The sequence below is a fragment of the Dasypus novemcinctus genome, chromosome 17, assembly GCF_030445035.2.
Source record: "Dasypus novemcinctus isolate mDasNov1 chromosome 17, mDasNov1.1.hap2, whole genome shotgun sequence".
Classification (NCBI taxonomy): Eukaryota; Metazoa; Chordata; class Mammalia; order Cingulata; family Dasypodidae; genus Dasypus; species Dasypus novemcinctus.
Window position 1 is genome coordinate 69,057,194 of NC_080689.1, and position 15,074 is coordinate 69,072,267.

General features: G+C 40.1%; 1 protein-coding gene across 1 annotated transcript; it reads left to right on the forward strand.

The window, feature by feature from the left end:
* The first annotated feature begins 3,350 nt into the window (after positions 1-3,350).
* MRPL19 (mitochondrial ribosomal protein L19) lies at positions 3,351-12,207 on the forward strand. Its single transcript, XM_004473360.3, has 6 exons — positions 3,351-3,486; positions 3,595-3,712; positions 6,003-6,121; positions 6,338-6,472; positions 8,230-8,411; positions 8,530-12,207. Exons 1-6 carry the CDS (start codon positions 3,384-3,386, stop codon positions 8,749-8,751), a joined length of 879 nt encoding a protein of 292 aa, XP_004473417.1. The 5' UTR covers positions 3,351-3,383; the 3' UTR covers positions 8,752-12,207.
* The last annotated feature ends 2,867 nt before the right edge of the window (positions 12,208-15,074 follow it).

Below are 15,074 nucleotides of genomic sequence, written 5' to 3' on the forward strand. Positions count from 1 at the left end.
TCTCTCTTTTGTAACAGTGTCCAGAGTATCTAGGAGGAGCTAGCCAACATCATTATACCTTCTGACTCCACAAAGCTCTCTTAAAGTGTTGAAAACACTCTCACCCAGATCGTTCCTCTTATAAGTGAGGAAATAGGGGGTCCAGTGATGATATTTTGCATATCTCGATTGCTAACCTACTCCATGGACTGTTAGTGGCCTCTTCGTTATTGGAAAGGGAGTCATTAGTACCCTTGAATCCAATTAGAGTAGAGAGCCAATTGCAAAATTCCCAGAACCACCTCAGACATTCCATGTTTAAGATTCTGTTCCTCAAGAACCACTACTGGTACCAAGCTGTACTAGTTAGGGTTGTGTAGGGAAACAGAGTCAACAGGAGATATCTGTAAATAGTTTGAAATTGTATGAGTCTTGCACGTGACTGTGAGGATGCACAAGTCCAGGTTCCGCAGGCAGGCTGCAAATCAAGGCTCCAATGAAAGTCCAATGAACGTCCTTGATGAGTTTCCTGGAGATGTTGGCTGTCCAAAGAAGAGCTGCAAAATTCTCTCTGAATGCTGAAATCACTTCCCCTTTTAGGGAATTCAACTGATTGGATGAAACATCACTCAATGCTGATGGCAATCTCCCTGGTTATCGTAGATGTAATCGGCCATCTATACAGTAAACTCACTGATGATTAAAGTCCATAAATGTCCTTGTATTACAACTAGCTCAGTGCTTGCTTGACCAAACAACTGGGCACAATTACCTGGCCAAGTTGACATGTAGTCTAACCATCCCGTGTTTACATAGCTTTTGCTATGGAGTGATATTAAGCTGACAGGAGCAGGTATGTACAAGAATAGACTGGCATTCATTCTGACTGGTTCACTCTTGTGCTATAAAGATCATTAAATATTTTGAATACCACCCGTGCTTACATCTGTGATGGAGAGACAGGGGAAACAGCATAGAAGTAAGATTGGGAAACTTGTGGAGAAGATTCAGTGGCACCTTTCAGTCACATTTGCTCTTTCATGAACCAATGAAGCAGATACTTAGTCATAACTAAGTTTCCAACCTAGTTAGTTAGTTATAACCCGGCTGAACTGTACCCTAATAGTAGTTTTAAATTCAGATCCAGGTTTGAATTTCCAGCTCACATCTCGCCACACCCCACCCCCATATTCCCACAGCTGTCAGTGTCTTCTCCACCCACTGCATTTAGCAGGATATATTGTCATTGTTGGATAGTCTCTCCTCTATAATGAGAACATTCAGATTATTCAAATTTTATTCCTCAGGACCTCACCCCATGCTTGGCTTATGGTAGGGAACAATAAAAACCTGTTGAAGGAAAATAAACGGCTGACTAAATGAAATAATGAATGATTAAGAGCCATACACTTTACTTACCTCTAAACTCTTTTCTCCTATTCTGTAAGTGTCTTTTATTTTCTTGATAATATTCTTTGATTTACAAAAGTTCCATTTGCTGCGTGTTCTTTTTGTTCACTTCTGTTGTCAGCGGCATGGGAATCTGTGTTTCTTTTTGTTGCGTCATCTTGTTGTGTCAGCTCTCCCTGTGTGCGGCGCCATTCCCGGGCAGGCTGCACTTTCTTTCGTGCCGGGTGGCTCTCCTTACGGGGGTGCACTCCTTGAGTGTGGGGCTCCCCTACGCGGGGGACACCCCTGCGTGGCAGGGCACTCTTTGTGGGCATCTGCACTGCGCATGGGCCAGCTCCACACGGGTCAAGGAGGCCCAGGGTTTAAACCGCGGACCTCCCATGTGGTAGACGGATGCCCTAACCACTGGGCCAAGTCTGCTTCCCCCATAATGCTTTTGATTACTGTGGTTTTGTAGTAAATTTTGAAGTCAGGAAGTATGAGACAATTAACTTCATCTTTTTAAAAGTAGATTTAGCTTCACCTTAAAAGTTTAAAGTCTACTTTTTGGGTGGTTAGAAAAATAACTGAAAATTTTGCTAATCTGAAATCTGACTTGTGTGATTCCTTGTTATTGTAGGAGAAGTTCTGACTCTAATAAAGGAAACTGAAGTTAAAACAGAAGTTTCTCAAAACATGCCCCCCTTTCATAAACCAAGATAATAGCTCGTTTATATTCAGTATGGTAAGCAAGGGGAAGGAGCTTGTAGAGGTAGATTGCTTTGTTGAGAATTTGTTTTTTAACCCAGGATCAACAGAAAATTATGAAAAGCCTTAACTGGAGCAAGGCAAGCACAAGGTATACATTTTGGAGCTTTCCTTTGGTTGCTGTGTGGAGAAGGATTAGAGGGAATAAACCGTGGGAAGACAGTAGATAAGGCATGTGTAGTGATTTGCAGCGGTCCTGAGGAGAAAGGATGGTGGCCTTAGAGACGTGGACAGGAGGCAAAGAAGATGTAAGGATTCTAGAGATAGTTGGTGGTGTCAGTTGTAGTTTTAGGAACTCCTTCCAGCGAGAGATAGGGAAGAGTCAAGGATAGCACTGAGATTTTTGGCTTAAGGAACAGAATGGATGTTGAAGACATTCTTTGAGATAGGTAAAACTGGGGAAGAGGTTTGGAGGTGAACACGATATGTTCCGCATGGTCACGTTGAGTTTGAGGTATGTTAATCCAACTAGAATGACCAGTAAGTATTAAATAATCACGTCACTTCGAGAATTAAAGCTTTCCAGCGGCCCACGATTGCCAAGAGGAAAAATTCCAAGGTTCTTAGCAGGATGTACAATTTCTTCCAGTACTCCAGGCCCAAACTTCAGTTCAGGACAAAGTGGTACTGTTCTCTGTTGCCTCAAGAACTTATCAGCTGTTCTGTCGGGAACCTTTCCTCCTCCTTTCATTGCTTCAGCAAAAAGCTTTTGAGCGTTATGTATCCAGCTAGGTGCTGTGATACCAAGGTGCCCTCTTGGAGTTTACGGAATAATGGTGGAAATAGACACTAATCCATTAATTACAAAAGTAAAGAAGATTGCAAATGAGATTAGTGCTGTTAATGAAAAGCAGGAATTAATCAGACTCTATAATAGGATTTTCAAGTAGGGAAGGCTTGCCTTAAAAAGTGAAGGCTGAGAGCCCCTGTAGCACAGTGGTTGAGCGCTGGCTTCCCACATATGAGATCTCAGGTTCAGGGTTCAAGCCCAGGCCCCACTGACTCAAACAACAACAACAACAAAAACCCCAAGAAGTGTAGGGTGTAGGTATGATTCAGAAGGAGAGCGAATAGCTTTCCAGGAGATTATGGGGAACTAAGGAAGTAAGCACTTTCCGCGGGATCATCCGGTGAGGGGAAAAAAAGTCGGCTAATTTGTCCCAAAGCAGCCGCCATCCAGCCACAGGTAATTGCGGTGTCGTCGCACTGATTGCTGGGAGTTGTAGTCCCCAGCCACGCAAGCGGACATGGCGGCCTACACGGCCCCGCGCTGTGGAGCTGCGCTGGGCCTGTCCCGTAGCTTTCGAGCCGCCAGGGCGCTCCTCCCTGCGCCAGTTTCTGCCGCCTGCCGTAAGAGGAGGGGGGCTTGCGGGCCGCGGCGCGGGAGGGGCTCGGGGCCAGGCCGAGGGTGGTGGTGTGAGCCCCGCTCGGTTTAATCTCCGCCGTCCGGTCCCGCAGGGGTTCGCGAGGGACTGAGCCGCTCGCAGAGCACCGGGCCTTCGGGGCGCGGCGAGTTCCAGCCGCCGCCGAAACCCGTCATCGTGGACAGGCGCCGCCCCCCGGGCCAGGAGAGAAGGTGAGGCCCGAGTCTGCGCGCGATTCCCGCCGTTGAAATCGGAGCGTGCGGAAACGTATTAGCATTAGGGATCTCGGTTCCAAAAGGGCCTGAACGCTCCCCGCAGGGGCTTGTGGGTAGGACTCCTGAGCCCGCGCGTGCCTAGCGCCGCCAACTCAGGGTTGGCTTTCTCCAGCCTCCCCAGCCTGCCTTGAACTTTCTCTGTCGTCGTCTTAAATCAGACCTTCAAGAAGGTGTTCCCCAGACTTGAAAGCACTTTCCTCTGTGGCATAGTTTTTTTGGGGGGAACCCTTCTTATTTATAGCTGTTTAGGATCCAGAGCCGGTCTGTTCTCGCAGAGATCCTCAAGCCAGGATGGGGATGAATTGACCAGAACTCGTGTTTTAGGTGGGAGTTCCTGGCAGATGTGGTAGAGTGGTAGAAATTTCCACTAACTTGTGTATGAGGTTTGCTTTTCAAAACAGTGTGCATAAAAAGTCTGGTTTATTAAATGAGTGGGGGTAACTTTATAGTTCCATGTAAATGTAGATGAAGTAGGAAAGTGTTTAAAGAGCCAGTTAGAGGGGGGAAACTGGGTGTGATTATAGGCTTTGTGGAAGGGCCCTGGGTTGTTGGTTGGATGATATCTTTTTTGAGATTGGGTGTATCTTTCACGCAGAAGGTATCTAACCTAAAGAAACTTCCACACATACGTACAAGGAGACGTGCAAGAATGAAGACAACGTTATTTATTACAAATAAAAATTTCAGAGCAGCCTAAATGTCCATCAGTAGGTCAATCAGTAAATACGTTAACATAATGGAATATTATACAGCCTTGAAAGTGGAGAAGCACTGACTTTTAAGCGTGGATGAATTTCACAAACGTGTGAAAGAAAGCAACTTGCAGAATTCATTTAATACAATACCATTTTTACTACATTTAAAACCACACTATATGATAGTATATATTGCTCAGACATACATATATGTAAGGTATAAAGAATGTAGCGGGGAAATTCTCCACCTTAAGCAATCAGGACTAGCTTTTCCGGTAGTGGTACAAGCTGATATTCTCTGTCTCCTGATTTGAAAATAAAAAATTCATATCACCTCTGTAGTATTCCAATAAAAAATGTTTAACCTTAGTCTGGTCATGTGGAAATGCTTACACAAATCCAGAAGCTAGGGATGGTCTTTAAAACAAAGGGCTTTGACTCTTCAAAAAAAGTCAATGTTAGAAAAACACAAAGATTGAGAATAGTACTAGTTTAAAAGACTAAAGAGACTAACATTCAGGTACACTATGTGAAGCTTGATTATACCTTGGGTTGGCAATGAACAGATATAAAAGATCTTTTCTGAAACAGGTACATTTGAATATGACCTTTGTATTAGTTGGTTTTGAATGAAGTTGGTTTTCTTTCATATCATAAGCATATTGTGATCATGTATGAGAAAGTCCTGATTCTTAGCAGATACTTTGTAACATATTGAGGGATGAAATGCCTTGCTGACTGACATTTTTAAATGGTTCAGGAAAAAATATATAACAAATATGGCAAAATGTAACTATTATTTCTACTTTTTGGTAAATTTGGCAATTTTCGAATAAAAAGCTGAGATAACAAATTTAGGGAATCATTATCACCACATTTAGGATAGTGATTAATTATGGGGAATAAGGAAGGATACACAGGGGGTTCAACTATATTGATAATTTTTTCTTGAGGTAGGCAGTAGGTACACTAGCATTCATTGTAATGTCACACTTTTTTTCTAAAGTTTAAATATTTTATTATGAATTTAGAAACAATTAAATAGGATAATCTTTAGTCAATTTACAATTTGATGATTTAAATATTTTTATCTTTTCCAACATAATTTATTATAACATTTACAGCTCAATGTGAGGCCTGTGGTTATGGTCTCAGGCTGTGAAATCAGGCAGATATGTCCACATTTAAATCCTGACTTGACAAATTTAGAGTGAATATAACAATGGGTAAGATATTTACCTTTTCCAAGCTTCAGTTTCTTCATTTATAAAAAGCAGCTAATAATGCTAAACCCATGTGGTTGTTGTAAGAGTTGATTGATGTATTGATGTTTAATAAAGCTTTTTACACAATGGGAGATAAGTATTTAAGAATTGTTAGCTATTTTCATGAGCATTGACAACAAGTTTAAAAGAGTGACTTTTCTTATTAAGGAAGAATAAAAAATTTCAACATCATATTCTTTCATTTCTTTTAGAGCAACAGTTTTTCTTCTAGTGGTCTAAATTTGTTTAAATTTTTTCCCTTCACAGGTTCTTGAGTCCTGAATTCATTCCACCAAGGGGAAGAACAGATCCTTTGAAATTTCATATAGAAAGAAAAGATATGTTAGAAAGGAGAAAAGTACTCCACATTCCAGAGTTCTATGTTGGTCAGTAAGAGCTGGATGCTTTTTTTATTAGTGGCTGGAGGGTTAGTTTTCTTCACATAGAGAAGATTGTTTTTCACATATCTAGGTTTTGCCCATATGAGGTACTTATAACTAATATATTGAAATATTTAGGAAGTTATAAAGTGACCTGGAAATGCTATTTGTTTGTTTTTGCTTCTTATATAAAAGTTCACTTAACATCTCTTGAATGTGTAGGAAGCATACTTCGTGTTACTACAGCCGACCTGTATGCCAATGGAAAAACCAGCCAGTTTCTGGGGATTTGCATCCAGAGATCAGGAAAAGGACTTGGGGCTACTTTTATCCTTAGGAATACTATTGAAGGACAAGGTAGGTTTCATTTTATTATTTGATTTTCTAGAAAATGTTATCTCAGGACTCCTTTTTTGTTTCTGCCTCCTGGGATAAGACATCTGAACTTGAAAGTGAAAGGGGGCTCTGCGGGAAGAGACAGCAGTGCTCTTAATGCAGTTGTGGTCTGCAAATGGTATGAGAGTTGAGGTTACTGATGAAATATGTTTGGTAGTCTTTTTTTGTTGAGCTTTCTGTATTACAGGGATAACAGCTGTTAAAAGTGGACTTTCCCAACCATGCCAGCATCGAGGGAGGAGACAAGTGACAAAGTTGTGTGGGAGTACTCATTTTAGGAACAAATAACCCATTAAGATAACATAATGAAGTCCTCATGAGTGATTTGCTCCCCAAACAAATGCCCCCTTTCTGCTTTATATTATGACACAAAACAGTCACCATAATCAGCACTGTTTTGTATGACTCAGAAGCATTAAAAAAGACAAAATTCTGTTTGCATACTGTGCCCATTAAGGCAGAGAAATAAGTGGTAAAATTCTAGCTATGAATTACAATGGCAGGAGCAGTGGTTTTCATACTTAGAGTTATTGTATTCATAGAGATTGAAAACTTTGAGAGCAATTGCTGTCTTACCTATCCTGTAATGAAATGTGGAGCTCAGGCGGACTTGATTAACTACAGAAACTTGTGCCTTCAATTAGGTCATGAACTTGGAGAAGCCTTGTAATAGAAAGATATGAGCAAACCATCCCAGGGTCCACAGGATGGAGGAATAGAATATGGATTAGAGTGGACTTACTGATATTCTATTCATGAACTATTGTGATTAGTAATTGAAGAAAATGTGGCATTGGTGTGGAGAAAGTGGCCATGGTGGCTGCTGGGGGTAGGGAATGGGAGGAAGAGATATGATGTGGGGGCATTTTCAGGACTTGGAGTTGTCCTGGGTGGTGCTGTGAGGACAGTTACTGGACATTGTATGTCCTGCCATGGCACACTGGGTGGACTGGGGGAGAGTGTAAACTACAATGTAAACCATTATCCATGTGGTGCAGCAGTGCTCCAAAATGTATTCACCAAATGCAGTGAATGTCTCACGATGATGAAAGAGGTTGTTGATGTGGGAGGAGTGGGGTGAGGGGGGTGGGCGGTATATGGGGACCTCATATTTTTTTAATGTAACATTTAAAAAAAAATAAAGAGGAAAATGAGAATAAAGAATCAAATTAGTGAATTAAAAAAAGAAAAATGAGCTAGGTGTCAGGCAGACTGGGGTTTGAATTTCTTCTTTAAAATGTAGGTGATAATCATTTCTGCCTCATGAAGTTGTTGCTAGTTGAAAATTGACAGTGATATTATACCTGAAATGCTGGGCATAGAATACACAAAAAGCATTAGCTCCCTCTTGTCTTTCTCTTCAGGAGATTCTAACCTGCCTCATCCTTCCCCACCGATATTTTTCTTTGGTGGTGAAGAATTTACTCAGACTTTCTCAAACTTACTAATAACATCAGAATTAAAGTGATAAGTGTTTTAATATACAGCATTTTCTTCTTTAGACTTTACCTTGTAATTCAGATTTTCTCACTTTTTCTCTAAACAGATTTTAGTTTATTCTTTCAATACTCTTCATCTTAAAAATTGTAAATTTATGTGACATTCCTTGTGTGAAACATCCTGTGCTAGTTCCTTTATGAAATAGTCTTGCTGTAGAATGAGGCATATGCAGGCATCTGGACTGAGATGGTAAGAATCTCTTTCTTTCTCTTTTTAAGGTGTTGAGATTTGCTTTCAACTTTATAATCCTCGAATTCAGGAGATCCAAGTGGTCAAATTAGAGAAACGGCTGGATGATAGCTTGTTATACTTACGAGATGCCCTTCCTGAATATAGTACGTTCGACATGAATATGAAGCCAGTAGCACAAGATCCTACCCAGGAAGTTCCTGTTAATAAGGTATAGTTTGTACATTTATAAATTAAAATAAGACTGAATCTTCTTAATGCAAACTTTAGAAGAAATTTTACTTATGTCTAATAGCCTAATTGTTCCTTTTCTTCTTTATCTTCTTTAGCTGAAAGTAAAAATGAAGCCTAAGCCCTGGTCCAAACGCTGGGAACGTCCAAAATTCAATGTTAAAGGAATCCAGTTTGATCTTTATTTAACTGAAGAACAAATGGAAAAAGCTCAGAAGTGGGCTCAGCCATGGCTTGAGTTTGATATGATGAGGGAATATGATACTTCAAAAATTGAAGCTGCAATATGGGATGAAATTAAAGCATCAGAAAAGTCCTGATTCTGAGAATAAATTTGGTGACTTACAGAGGATATTCTCATTCTCTGAGTATTTATATTGAGACCAACTTATTTTATTTAGTTTTTAAAATAAAATTAGTGCTCCAGTTTATCACTTTAAAAAGAGAAATATGTTGCCAAGTTTTCCAGATGTCCATTCTCTTACTGAAAGCAAAGCTACAACAGAGGCCAAATCGTCACCAGAATGCTCTTCAAAGAGCATGCAATCTGAGCTAGAGCAGTGGGTAGGAAGAGTTTTTAAAATTGTGAAATCCTGTATGCAGAACAGTGTGTGATTTAAAGAAGAATAAAATGGACATTCACGCACCTACCATCAGGTTAAGAAATAGGACATTTAGTAATATCTAAGAAGGTTAATAGAACATTTATAAGGATCTAAGAAGCTTTCCGTGTGTCCCAAATTGCATTCTTCCCTGTTCCCTGGATGTAGGCACCATCCTGACTTGATCATTTCCTTGCATTTCTTTTATTTGCTTATTTATTTATTTTATAGGGTAGACTAGGGAATAAAGTTTATTAAGAAACAAGAAAAAGAGAAAACTACACAGTCCGAGGCATGACTGCAGGAAGCTGTAGGATGAGACATGGGTGTGCTGTAGTATGAGGCCCACTAGGGGCGCAGGTCAGGGTCTTTTAAAGTCTGTCTTCCCCCTTGGTAATGTTGGGGGAGGGGCTCCAGCTGTTTGCTGTTCTGATTTGTTTGCCCCATCTGTCATTTCTCAGGGGGCCAATGGTGAGGCCTTTTGAGGGTATCTGGGGCTTTCCCTTGACTCCAAACGGGATTCTCATTCCAAATGAGATTCTCATAGCCTGGATCTTGTGGGATCCCTCAGGAGGTTTCCAGGTGGTGTCTCTTGGCCATGTAGTCTGTCGGCTATCCTTGCATTTCTTTCAGTTTTATTGCCTATGTATACATTCTTACATAGTGGTGTTAGTTTTGAAAAACCTTCTGGCAAGTATGAGCGGGCAATATTGCTATTACATGAAGGCTTCTGGGAAAACGTAACAGTCTTTGCTGTACTCTGGCTTTAGCTTCCTTTAGAATTTACAGAAGCCACTTTTGGGGAAGTCCATGGCCAAGGTCATGAGTTCTGCTAATGATCAGTCAGATCATCTGGCAGGCAGTCGTCAGAGGGAGAAAATTGCTCTGTATTTTCTGGTTCTAAGATTATAATGAATTAAACTCCAGCTCTTAGGAATAGGTCAAAACAATACTTATTGTTTGGGGGTAATATGAGTGTTCTTGGCAGCTGGGCATGGAATGGAAAGCCGAGATATAAAGACAAGCCTAGAGACAGTTTGGGCCAGGCTACTTGGGCATGCTTTTCCTCAGGTTAAAAAGATAATACCGTACTAGTAAGTCCTGAAGAGGGCAACCTTCAGCCTGACTCTTGAATTACACTGCTCTGCTCTACTCTTGGGATTTCTTGTTCATGCCTCTCCTGTGTTGATCTGTTTGCTGGATTACTAGTTGGTTGGTGGAACAAAAACTTCCTTCAGTAGCTTGTAGAAGTATGCATGAAGGTAAAAGTTTTGAGATCTTGCATGACTATCATTCTTGGTATTTTAAAGGTACAGAATTCTAGGTTGAAAATAATTTTCCTTGAGAATGTTGAAGATTTTGCTCCATTGTTTTCTTGTTTCCAGTGTTAACATGCAAAGCCCTTCTTAGATCTGCTTGACTTGAAAGCCTGTCAGAGTCTTGATCATCAGGATAATAAAATTTCACAGAGATGAGCCTTGATGTGGATGTATATTCATGTGTTGTGTTGGGCACTTGAGAGCCCTTTCATTGTGGTGACTCACATCCACCAGTTCAGGGAAATGTTTTGCATTCACTGATACTAAAACTGTTTCTTTCTGAAAGTAGTGTTTGAATGTTGGACCTCCAAGACTGGATCTCACATTTTCTTACCTTTTCTTTTTTCCATCTGTTTATTAACTCCTTAACTCAGTCTTCCAACTCTTCCTTGCTATCGAAGTTTGAAATCTCAAGACCCCTTTTTGATTTCTGAAAATTCCTTTTATAGATATTATGTATAGTACCCTCTTTTATGTTGTCTACGGATTCATTCCATGCTTTCTATGTTTTATGCATTTCAGGGCATCTGATAATCCTTGGCTATCTGCTTAAAACCGAGTGGGGGAACTGAAAAGCTGACAGAGCCTTGGACTTGTGGGAAGGGATTGTCTTTAGGGTTATCTGGGTGCTTTTTTTGGAAGTCCTGTCCATCATATCTGTATTTTGATCTGGTCAGATTCTCCAGAGAGGCAGCTTCCAGTCTCTTTCCTGGAGGGCAAGGATCTGTCTGCCACTGCTCGGGGCCGTGTGGAGGAAGCAGGCTGGGCTTGGGCCTCTTGTGTTTGACACTGCATGTATATAGCTATCCTGTCCTGCCCCTTCCCCCACTTACCAACCCCTTCCACCCCAACCTATACTCTGTAGAGTACTTGTCATTCCCACAGTCCAGAAAATTCTCGTGAATTAATCCGTGGACTTTTGCTGGTATGGGAAAGGGGCAACCAATGAGGAGAGTGGAGGAAGAGATATCAGGGATTTAACTCTCAAAAGTAATTTTCACCAGGTTCTCCTTATTTTAACCACCTTCCTTCACCCGCAATTGCTGAGGTACTGGATTTACCATTTCTTGAGCCTTTGGATGATTCTTAGGGGTGAATTGAGTCCCACCTTTTTGCACTGCTAGCTTGACTTGCCTTTTTTGAGTCTGCAGATCCATCTGTATGCTCTTTAGCTTTCAGAATTTTGTTCTGATTGTCTCTTGCCCTGTTCTCTTTGTCCCTGTGGTTTTATGTCTCATTCAAATGCTTTTCAATATTTTGTACTGATTGTATCTTGTCCTCTCCTTCCTTGTGGGTTTGTCTTTTTCCTATAGTATATTTTAATGATTATTTGAACAATTCATCTGACAGATTAGTATATTTAGTCTTTTTACTCCTCCCCAGTGGTAGATTTCTTGTTCGAAAGAATTATTCAGATATTAGTCCTTGGGGTTCTAAGAAATAGCTGCTTCCTTAATCATCCCTAATGGCTGTTATGCAGTCATCTAACAATGGATATACTTCCATTCATTTATTAAGATTACCATGATTGCTCCTCAAATTAAAATTTTAAGAAGGGCTTTGTGTATATATTTTTCTTCTTTATATTGTCAGAACATAGCTATTAAAGCCTGTTCATTTTAAAATTTTATTTTAGTAAACATAATCCAAGCTTCTTGGTAAGTGGCAGAAATTATACATTTCGCTATCTAAAGCTGTGGCAAATGTGCGATCAGCTTATATGGACATGCACTCATAACAACACCTGACTAGTTTTTCTCATTTGGTAAGATTATTTTTAAAATTCTTATGAATTTTTTTCTTCCAGAAACAAAGCAAATCTTAATACATTAAATATGTGTAAATTAAAAAAAAATTTGAGTGCTTTTTTGTTTTTTTTTTTGAGGAGGTATTGGGGATTGAACCCAGAACATTGTACATGGGAAGCAGACAATCACTGAGCTGCTCTGCTCCCCCTGCCCCATAGGCTTTTAATGTACAGCTAGGAGAAAGAACCATTACTCTTAATATGCTGCCAGCTAGAAAAGCAGCAGAATGGAGGTAAAAAATTCAAGCCAGGTCTTTTAGTCCAAATTAGCCAGCTAACCAAAATGTTCTGGGACTGTGGTTCAGTCAAAGGCAGTAGTGGGACCAATTTGTCCCAGTTTGCCCAGGACCACCCCTTTTTGGTGCTGGAAGTTCTGCATCCCAGCAAACCCTTAAACCTAGGCAAACGAACTGCTGGTCACCCTTCAAAGATGTTATTTATGGAATTTAATTATCTATAATAGCCTTTTATTATTTTTAAATCCTAGATATGTTCATGAAAATTAGAGCACAACAGGGAAATGTTTCCCTATTTATTCCCTTATGACTTTACCCCTAATAAACCCAAATGGTTCTAGGAATATTCTTCTTTCTATGCACAATCTATATCAGTGGTTCCAATTAACTCAGTTCACAGAACCCTAAGTTTTGCAGAAATTTCTTTTAGAGCATTCGAGGCAAAAAAATATTTAATCTGTATATTAAGAATTGAGGTCCAAATAATTAAAAACAATACACATAAATTGAAAAAATTTTATTGAATCCTTAACCCACAATTAGATTTATGTGCCTGTTGGCTATTACAAAACTAAAATCTTGGAATCAGATTGGATACCACCACTCATTTCCTGTTTACATGGGATTTCCAATAGTACTTGCTTTTTGTCCCAGTTACATCTGAAAATTCAGCTTCACAAATACATGTCTTAGGAAGGAATGTAGCATATCTAATGTTGAAAGTGAATCGCTTTGAGCTAATAGTTCATACAGCTATCAACTATTGCTCTCCCTTGAAAATTTAAAATATCCCACAATGCCTCAGCACCTCACTTCACACTTTGGGAACTATAAGTCTATATGCATTTAATTTACATGAAAATGTTCATATGAACAGTCAACCTGAAAGCTTGTTTGGACATTTAATAAAAAGCCTACATTAGAAAACATTAGTTCACACTTTTCCGGGCTGACTCCATGATACTTTCAATGAATGTTTAAAGAATATCTTAATTGTCAAAATCAATTACTGTTATGTAATTTTATTACAGAATCTCCTGGGGACATTTCCGGTTAAGTGATCATACTTAATTCCTAGCTTGAAATAATCCAGGGCAGTGATTCTAAGGCATTGTTAAGATGGGAGTTTGTTACATCCTTTAGGTGTATTTGAGCAGAAAATGGGTTAAGAATCACTGGTCTACTGGACTGTGCATGTTAAAAAAATCCCTGGATATCCCAATGAGTTTTTCTCATTTAACATCTACTTACGACCTTTGAAAACAAACAGTATTATGGAGGGCAATTAAATGGATGTGGCTCAAGTGATAAGGCCTCCACCTACCATACAGGAGGAACTGGACTTGATCCCTGCGGCATCCTGGTGAAAAAGAAATAGAGAAAGTGTGCCTGAGCAGTGAGCCAGTGTCCATATGGCAAGCCAGTACCCACGCAGTGATCCAGTGCCCGCATGGTGAGACGAGTGCTCGCTCAGCAAGCTAAGTGCATGTGCAGTGAGCCAGTGTCCGTGCAAGTGAGTTACACAGCAAGATGATGATGCAACAAGAGATGAAGGGGAGAGTCAAGGTGAAGTGCAACAGAGACCAGGAACTGAGGTGGCACAAATGACAGGGAACCTCTCTCCACATCAGAGGTCCCCAGGATTGAAACACGGTGAATCCTAGAGGAGAAAGATGAGAAGAGAAAAAGGAAATAGATACAGAAGATCACACAGTGAATGGACACAGACAGCAAAAACAGCAGGGTGGGGGAGGGGGAGGGGAGAGGGAGGGTAAAAATTTTTAAAAACTTAAAAAAGAAAAAAAGAGGCACTCAGCCCATTGGTAATATTGAGAGATAGTTCACTATTCCACTATTCCAGACACTTGTCTGACATATATATATATATGACTAATTAACAAAATAAAATTCATAGGTCTTAGGTTTTCTGTTTGATGAATTTTTTTTTTTTAAGGAGGGACCAGGACCTCATATGTGCAAAGCAGGGATTCAACCACTGAGCTGCACCTGCTCTGCCAATGAGTTTTGTTTTATTTTTTGGCTTTTTAAAAAATTTTATTGATGTATATCACTCATACCTAAACATACATAAACAATAGGTGTACAGTAGTGGTTGTGAACTTACAAAACAAACATATAGAACATCATACAGGACTCTAGCACCTCATCCCACCACCAACACCTTGCATTGTTGCTAAACATTTTTAAATAATGATTAAAGAGCATTGTCAAAACATCACTACCAACCAAAGTATTTCCCCCAACCCATCTCTATTAGTCAGCCAAAGGAGTGCTGATGCAAATACCAGAAATTTGTTGGTTTTTAAATAAAGGGTATTTATTTGGGGTAGGGGCTTACAGATGCCAGGCCATAAAGCATCAGTTACTTCCCTCACCGAGTCTATTTGGAGCAAGATGGATGCTGACATCTATGAGGGTTCAGGCTTCCTGGGTTCCTACGTTCCTGGGGCTTTTCTCTGGGTTCAAGTTTCCTTTCTTCCTGGGGCTGGCTTCTCTTTCCTCTGTGAGCTTACTTCCCAGGGCTTCAGCTTAAGTCTTCAGCATCAAACTCCAACATCAAAACTCTAACAACAGAAAACCCTCAACTCTGTTCTTTGCCATGACTTTTATCTGTAAGTCCCCACCCACCAAGTGGTGGGGACTCAATGCCCTAATCAT